General features: G+C 39.8%; 2 protein-coding genes across 3 annotated transcripts in view; one reads left to right on the forward strand and one right to left on the reverse strand.

Annotated features, from left to right (window-relative positions):
* UGDH (UDP-glucose 6-dehydrogenase) overlaps window positions 1–2,385 on the forward strand; it is a 15,722-nt gene extending 13,337 nt beyond the window's left edge. The window contains exon 11 of the mRNA XM_010710275.3: window positions 17–2,385. Coding sequence (XP_010708577.1) covers window positions 17–127 — 111 coding nt within the window. The 3' untranslated portion in view covers window positions 128–2,385. The remainder of the gene's footprint in view (window positions 1–16) is intronic.
* A 252-nt stretch (window positions 2,386–2,637) lies between these two features.
* LIAS (lipoic acid synthetase) overlaps window positions 2,638–8,960 on the reverse strand; it is a 12,498-nt gene continuing 6,175 nt past the window's right edge. Inside the window, exons 8-11 of one of the 2 annotated variants that reach the window (XM_031553153.1) lie at window positions 8,697–8,842; window positions 7,427–7,497; window positions 6,634–6,745; window positions 2,638–5,718 (exon numbers count right to left, since the gene is read on the reverse strand). In XM_031553153.1, coding sequence (XP_031409013.1) covers window positions 5,666–5,718; window positions 6,634–6,745; window positions 7,427–7,497; window positions 8,697–8,842 — 382 coding nt within the window. In that variant the 3' untranslated portion in view covers window positions 2,638–5,665. The remainder of the gene's footprint in view (window positions 5,719–6,633; window positions 6,746–7,426; window positions 7,498–8,696; window positions 8,843–8,960) is intronic. The other variant, XM_031553154.1, reaches the window with a different exon arrangement.

Here is an 8,960-nt window from a genome sequence, read left to right on the forward strand (position 1 = left end):
TTTTTCCCCCCTTCAGATTGAAACAATTGGGAAGAAGGTGTCAGCCAAAAGAATCCCTTTTGCTTCTTCTTGTGAAATTCCGAAGTTCAGCCTGCAGGACCCACCTGTCAAAAAGCCCAGAGTATAATGTTTAATAGGTACCGAAGGAATTCTGTCACCTTCTTAGTGATAATAACTGTAACCCTATGTTTTTGTTTTTGTTTTTTTTTAAGGAAGGATATTTTTCATAAACTACAAACCGATTTTACACTAGAAAACAGTACCTGATACACGTGAACTCAGCGTATTTTTCAAATCTCTATTTTTCTAGCAATTTTGGTTACTGAGGATGGTACAAACCTGTTTTTAATAATGAATCAATCTTTAAGAGGAAAAGTTACGCTCAAGCTACAAACTTCTGCTTCCAGAAGTGTTCCTACACTGCACTTTAAGTGTAAATGCTCAAGCGATATGAGCACAAAAGAAATGGAACATCTATTTTACTTTAGTCCAGTTATAGACAGTGATCAGGAACTCAGTTGGTCTCACTTTTTTATATTGTCATTTGGGGTAATTCTTTCCCCTTACATGCCTGTTTTAACTGGTAGTGGAGTCAAAAGATGAGTTCTATGTGAATTTTGGTAGTTCTGGGTTGAGACCTAAAACAGAGCTGACTGCAACTATACTGCCCTGATCCTGACTGGGATCAGCGAGCGTTGATGCAGTCTGAACTGCATCTGTTGGGTGCCAGGTGGCTTCTGCAGATGTCTGTCACATACTTGTTGGCAGTGGAGTAGTAGCTATAAACCAATCCACTGGCTAATCTTGTTCCTGATTATTGGTTCTTGCCTACATTCCATGTGCAGCACATAAATTACTGATTTGATCAGATTCTTGGGGCATGATTTTCATAAATTATCACAATACAACTTTCCTTCAGCAGAAGAGCATTCTGCCTGCTGCTTGTTCAAACACAGAATTTGAGCAGACATACCTTAATTCAGTGTCAGTCCAAGTAGAAAGCAAATGTTAGCTTCAAAGCTAATGCTTTTTCTACTGTCCTTTCTGCTTATATCTTATGAATAAAAGCAGTATCTTAATGAATCTGCAAGAATTATTCTCTGCTGTTCAGAAAATTTTAAAAAGAAAAAAATTCAGCCCCGTACATAGTCAGCTTGCTACCTCATTTCATTAGCAGGAATTAATAGTTCCTCTATTATCATGATACTTTTGCCTTTATTATTACTTTCTTTCTACTTGTTTTTATTATTTTAAATTGGCCAGTGCTATTAAAGTCCTTGATTATAGACTCTGTGTTTGGCTTGTTGCATGGGGTTGTGAAATGGAGAAAGTGTTAGAAAGGGAAGATGATCACAGAGGATTTGAACTAGAAGGCATGGAAGTCTTAGTTCAATAATAGAATCTTGTAAGCAATCACAGACTACTTTCTGAATGTGTACAACAGCTGTGCCTTCAAGTATGCTATGTCAGTGGTTGTACTGAGAGCACAAGATCAATGTCTTGGTAATAAGGACTGTTACTGTCACTACTTACTATGGAAATGCAGGTACCATGTAAGGTTGAGGATGGATCTTTGAAGATTTGAGGGACGTGTAACAATTTGCAGAGGCAATACAAGGTAGTGTTAATTGTTTGGCTGTACTAAGTGTACTTTGGAGCTGAATGCTTTCAGATGATGCACCTCAATGGCTTCTACATCACTCTGGGCAAGCATGCCTGAAGTTGTTTTGTTTTTTTTGCTGTGTCACACACGGGATTCTTATGTGAGGAACATATTGGAAGCTTATCAAAATGAATGGGAATTATAGAGCCTTAAACTTACCTTCCATAGTGGTGTCTCCTCTTCCCAAGTCATTATTGCTGCTTTCATACAACACCTAGAGCAAAGACTGCCCTCTGATACAGGTGTGGCAAATGTGAGTACTCAAACTCCAGAATGCTGGATCATCTGGTGTATACAGGCAGACATCTTTCTGCACTACCCCAGCAGAACCAGAGAGAGCAAGCTGGTAACGTCTCCTTTGGGATTGAGAGGGTGCTAACGAGTAGTACTCTTGCCCTGAACTATAATTAGGGTAGAACTGTTTCAGGGCTCATCTTGCATACATGCAGAAGAACCTCACCACAGGCCAAAATCACCGCTCATCTTCTTCAGAGTACAGTTGCCAGGGAAATAGTGCTGGAGATGACTTGTATTCCTGTTTCTTGAAGGCTTGTGCTCACGAAAAAAGCATGAAAGAGATGGGGTTTAGTGCTATTGGGTTTGTGTCTATGGGATCTTACAGAATGTAATTCTTGATGAGAATTGTGTAATATGAATAACGGATTCCTGTGCTCTAATTTTTTTAATGTTTCTTAATAAAATGCAATCCCACTGTAACACCATTTTTCGTTGCAAAAGTGTGAATACAGCAGCTGAAGCAGTACAGTTTAATACAAGCCTATGAGTAGCATATGGGCTGCATAAATTGTCTCACTCAAGATGTACAGTACTAAATCCAAGTGCCAGACATGATGTACTCTTTTTACTTCTTTGTATGGATGTTAAACTCTTAATTCAGACAAAACTGTTCCTGGAATGAGGATGGCCAAGAGCACTGCAGCTGAATAGAGGGAACTACTTTTTTTTTTTTTACTAAAGAGCAGTGTAAGAGCAGTTGGATCTCTCATGATGGCTAGTAAGTTTATACCTCTCTTCATCCCTTGAAGCTTTGTTGGGGGTGACATAGAGTTTATAGTATGCTATAATGCTCAACATCTGAAATTCAAAATGAAGTGTCAGTACAGGAAATAATAATGTGTTATCTATAATTGCTCTAGGGATACTGGCATAGGTCTTCATTACCTGCTTTTTTTTTTTTCCTCAATTCAAGCTGAGAATTGCTAGCAGAGGTTGAATGTCATCTTTAATAACTTCCCATGTAGTGAAAAAAGGGGACACCCCTACTCTCCTATTATTCACTGATCAGATGGAAAACAAATCTATTCTTAAATGAATGCCTTCTTTTTTAACTTAACACTTCTGTAAGTCATTGGATGGTGCAGCAAATCTCCAGTTGGCTGTGTAATGTTTAATTATGCTTTGTATGTTGTCGGTTGGTATAATGATGCTTTAAAAAAGGTCACTCTCTTAAAGAACACGTTGACTTGAGATCCTATTCCCAGAACTGTTTTCTTGAGTGCAACAGAAACTGACAAAGCAGGCGTACAGTACTATAAGAAGTGCAGACAGAATTAAGTGCTTCACAAATATTAAATGTGAAATCTCTTCAGAAACAAGATTAGAGAAGTCATGTGCTGAATCTATAGCCATAACCTCAGAGTATTTGGTACCTTTAATATAAAGTTATAGGGGAAAAAATGGGAATAGGGATGAAAGATAGTTGGAAAAGTAGTTTTTTCAGCTAGAAAAAGAACTTTAAAACTTGTCATCTGTGTTGTACAAATTGTCAGAGGTCCTCAAAGACTCTCAGAAATGAAACAAAAATGCATCTATGAAGCCAAAATATGACTGCTTTCCCTAGAAGCCATACAAAGCATGTGACTAGGAAATAGTTTATAGAGGTTGTGTAACTGGGGGCCTGCTGTCGGACAGCTGTGTAAAGCCTGAGATCATCTTCTGATCCACCCAGCAGCAGTCTGTAAAAAAGACCAAAAACTTACCATATGAAATAATGTTAGACTGTTTTATAGAAACATTTGTCTCAACAAGAAAAAAAAGTCATAGATGATCATTGTGCAGTGTCCTCTTAGCAGTTTTAAAATTGCTGTATGGCTCAGAATTTTTCTTCATTTTTCTGGTGTCGATTATACTGAAAACAGTAACTTGGCAAAAGCTACAATAATAGCTTCCTAAACCTGCTCTATCAAAGCCCATTATTTATAGGAGGGCCTCTAATAGAAGCTGGCAGTCATTACATGTGTGGGTATCAGCAGGTTAGTGCTGCACCTCACCTGGCCTGCTCTAGCAGAGCAGTATTCAGACTCCTTGCTGTAGTGCCAACCTTCTGCTGCTCTGCTATGTGGTGTTTCAGCTGAAGGGAGGTGCTCTCTTTCAAGATTTTCTGCTCTTTTTCAAGATTACTTTGCAGTCTTATTGATAACTTTAAAAACTTTAAAATTTTCACCTTTTCAAGGTATAGGCATAAAGCCTGAGCCATAAAGAACATACAATCTCTCCCTAATTTACACTACCATTATACTATTTAATTAAATATATTCCTTTTTAGTTTAAAGCTAATTTGTCTTCATAATGCCTTAGTATTGCTATACTTAGTGCTTTATTTTGTGAAGTACCAATTATGCAACACTGGCCTCGGTGGCAGTTTGACTTTTGCTGTCTGTGACAATACCAAGATTCCACTTGCTGATTAGCTGTCATGCTAACATCTTGCAAAGCGTGGTGTGGTGGGAGGGTCCTCTTTCCTTTCTATAGACTACGAAAGTGTACATAAGTACTACAGCCAGCTCCAGGATTACTGGAATGAGAAGAGTTTATAACTAGACAACAAATTCTTGGAATATTTCCCAACAACTTCATAAAAATAAAAGTTTCAGCCAGTTTTAAGAATTCTTATCTACTGTTCAGAACACACAGCTGAGAATGATTAGGGAGAGGCTACCATGACTGAAAAGACAGAAATGTACAGCTGCTACTGTACCATATGCCACACTTTTATTTCTACCTGAGCTTAGTACAGTACGTAACAGACTTTACATTTTAGCCACAGTGCAGTTAAATCTGAATGCAGAAGAGTAAATACTCAGATCAAACCTCCTGGGGCAGGCACCCAGCCTGAATGCCATCTCCACACCCTTAGGTGGAGTACAGAACTTTAATCCCCAGGCAACAACAGAGCAGAATTACAGTACAGGATATGCACAAATCTGGACACCCAGTGCTGAAGCAGCATCAGTACAAAGCAGAGGGGTAACAGTCACGTACGTACCCAAGCTAAAGGTGGCTCCCTCTCTGCTGCTATGGCAACCATGAATTTCCTAATGTTTTAAATTGATATCTATACAAAGTTAACTATCTTGTTTTCTTCACCTCATCACCTTATTGACACTCGTCCTTTGAGACACCTGCAAAGCATTAGCTCTCAGAATGGCACAGTTAATTTTCTTAAGATGCAGGCAAAAGACATGTCTTGAACAAGTATTAACAGTAATTCTCTGGTGTGGTTCAAAATAATCCTAATGTGGTCCTTCGTCATGGATGCTTTTTTGTAATTCCTTTATTTCCCACAATGCCTGCAAGCTTGTGTTACATGGTAATGGTAAGACACAGCAAGATCTCACTGCCTTTCAAAATACCTATTATTGGCATCTTAAGCAGTACCTAATTGCAGCAACATTGATGGTAGCATCACATCTGTTTACTTAAACCTCTGATTTCAGCTTACCTCAGTTGCTTTTGCTCTTTCAAAACCAATTCTGTCTTCTGATTTACTACTTAATGCTGGAAGGACTACACAGTTGTAGCATTGCCAGGAGTTAGGTACAATAACAGTAAGTGTTTTGGTAAGAGTAAAATGTTCTGGAAAGATAGTAAGTTTATTCGTGCCTCCACCATCTGGTCTTCTGTATTTCTGGAACTGGGTATAATTATGTGCTGAAAAAGGATCCTTAGAACTGGCTGCTTTAAATAGGTTCACTCTCATTTTCAGATGACTTTCGTCTTTCTTTTTTCCACCAAGTTCTTCAAGAAGAATTCACCTAATCAAAAGGCAAAAAAGCACCAGAAGTCATTTCTAGGTGTTTCCAGGACATGAAGCAAAACAATGTGCATTCCTATTGTATTTTGTATTAGGGCTTACCAATATTCTATAGCAATTCAGTTCTACACAACTGCATTTTCAATACAAACAGCCAGGATGTGTAAAAAGCCAAATCCAACAAGCAATACCATCCATCCCCTCAAAATCTGAATTTTCTTCATGTTCAGAGCTATGAAAAAGCTCTGCTGCTTTGTGTTTTCAATCAGGTCGAGGTGAATTGATTTAATTAAAAATTAATTCCTATTTTATGAAGTAGCAGCAACTTGTAATGAAACCCACTATAAATCCTGCTTCAAATAGCCTGAGAAGCAAGGTGCCCCAAACCACCCTTCTGTGCTCTCTCCTTAGGAAAAAGCAGAATGTTGCACCTATACGGCAGTCCCACTAAGATCAGCTGCTACTTAACACACACTGCTTTGTCAGAAAAAGCACTGCCTTAAGTGTGGCTAATTATTTCTAGGGCACTGTAAATAAATTCTGCCTTCAACATCAAAATTGCATCACAAGCAACAACTGGCTCCATTAAAGCCTCAAGTGTTCAAGCAGCAGATTGTAATGGAAAAACGGAAGGCTGTGTACCCTATATATGAATCCTGCCTTGTGCATTAAGTATAGCACAAGCTTGCTTTGGCAAAAAAATCAGCTTATTTAAGGTGACAAGCCACCCAAGAATTGCACAAATACATGCTATAGATGAACTACAAAAAATGTAAATGTAAACAGTAAAAAAGAAAGCATGACTAGATAATTTGCTCTTGAGAAAAGGTGAGTTTTTTGCCTATTACCTCACAGTTTTAGCTTGATTATATAAAATATCACATCCTAAATAATTTCATACTGCTTAGTAATGTACCTGCTTTATAGGAGGAACGCACTAGAGGCCCGCTAGCTGTGTAATGGAATCCAAGATCATTTCCTACTTTTTCCCAGTATTTGAATTTTTCAGGTGTTACATACTCCTCAACCTGAGTGAAAAGAATTCATTCTGATCAGGCCTTAGCGTAAAGGAAATAAAAATAGACAGCATATGGCAAAATGAAACAATTAAATCTCAATTCAAAACATTACATTCCAAAACAGATATAGCTGAAAAGTTGTTGCTTCGTTCATTTTCTTAGCTCTGTTTTCAAACAGTCCTTTTGCACAAACCTTTTTTGTCCAAGTTAGTAAAAATAAAAAGCATAGTAGTCCTACAGATCTCCTTATTAGCAAGTTATTTCAGTGAAACAGAGTAACAGAACAGAGACTCAAGCTCTGGACAGGTTGTAGAAGGAAGAAATGGTAATTTCTGCAGCTGAAATGGCACCATTAAGGGCCAGCCTACTGATCAGCGAAGAAGAGCTGACTTGAGCCATTCTGTTTGAGGCATACAGGGAAACTTGTTTTGCAGAATCATGCCTCAGCTCCAGCTGTCTGCCCAGCTAATAGTAGCAATGGAAAGTCTGCAGAAGATGGAAGGATTGTAGCTGGGGCCATTTCTAGCAAGGAGTCCATAACAGATGGGAATAAAGTTAGACAAGGAAGGAAATTTTTCCCAACCTCCACAGTTAAGGGAAGGATGCAAATCAAGCCTCACTTTAGAAAGAAGAATTTACTGCAAGGTACACAAGACCATAATTCTGTCTGTAAATTAAAGGCATATTTACCTTTAGGTGACGTTTTGTTGGTTGCATGTATTGTCCTAGAGTCAAACAATCCACACCTGCTTCACGCAACACTGTAAAAATAAACGTCCTTGTTAGTGGCAAAAGCATCACGAGGGATTGTCAGCAAGTGGCTAACACCCCACGTGCAAGGCTGAACCAGGCTCACCCCACAGCACCCTGCAGGGGGTACATTCTGCTCTCCCTGAACAGAGCCTGCAACCTCCACAAGCAGCAGCAATGCACCTCGTTCTGAGATCCAAGCTGCTGCATGACCTGCTCTAGTTCAGAGCTGGAAAGAATACCACTGCACTGCAGTCACTTGTCTCACTGCAGAGACAACATGCTCTTTTTTGTTTTGCTGCTTTTCACTGCATCTTTAGGTCAAAGCCTTCACCTGAGGGAAATGGATGCATGCACTTGGCACTTCTCCACTGGTTCAAAGCCTTCATGCTGAAGTTACCAGCACTTTTATGAAGAGAAATAAATCCAAGGGAAGTTGCCAACACCTTTAGCCAGCTTTACACACTGAAGGGTAGATGTTAGCTTTAATGCCTGCAAAAACTTGCAAGATGGATATTTACTAGAATCAAGATGCAACAAATGAGTTCAGGTTGTCTGCTTATTGACAGTAATCCAGGCACCCAGCAGTCAGCTAGCCTGCAGGGCAATGCTTGCTGTGGCTAGAAGGGCACTCTGAACAGAGATGTCTGAGGGATCAGATTTTGCATGAATACCTCTATATATTTCCTGGCTATGTGGACTGCTTGCCCCCAAGCCAAATAAAAAGAAAATATAATGTTTTGTTTACAGCATTTGCACTCACTATTACCTTGAAACCTCTGATTAGACTAATATGGTTCTGTAATAAATGGGTTTAATAGCAGCACATTTACATGTTCTTCAGCTTCTAAACAGAGGAAGGGAGAGGAATAAGATTAGAGTAACTGGATGGCTCCAAAGACATCCATGACATGCAAACAGCCCTGAGGCTGAACTTCACACTTCTGTATGAAATGCTGGGCAGGAAGGATGGGGAAGGTTGGGCAGGAACTGATACGGCACAGCTGCAGAAAAACAAGGCTGTACCACTGCCTTCTAAATACGGTTGTTATACACGGGATAAAGTACAGGTAGACAATCCTTCAGCTGGATATGGGAGCAACGTCGCAGGATGTACAAGTATCTTGTGAAAAATGCCTTCTGTGCACTAACCACCGGGAACTTTTCTCCTCTTAGAAATGAATAGCAAAGAAAACGTAAGAAAACTCACACTTCATCGTTGAAAACACCTGCTCATCTGTCTCGCCCAGCCCCAGCATGAGGGATGTTTTGGAAATGACACGGGGCTGCACCTCCTTGGCGTGCTTCAGCACACGGACGGACTGCTCGAAGTTGGCTCGGGGATCGCGGATTTTCCTTTGAGGTTTTCAACACGACGGGGAGAACAGAGGCGAGTTAAAGACACCACGACAGTTACGTTCTGTTACATCCCGCGAAGCCCAAAGCACGGCTCGCCCTTCCGGGCCGCCTGCCG

Source organism: Meleagris gallopavo, chromosome 4 (genome assembly GCF_000146605.3).
Source record: "Meleagris gallopavo isolate NT-WF06-2002-E0010 breed Aviagen turkey brand Nicholas breeding stock chromosome 4, Turkey_5.1, whole genome shotgun sequence".
NCBI lineage: Eukaryota > Metazoa > Chordata > Aves > Galliformes > Phasianidae > Meleagris > Meleagris gallopavo.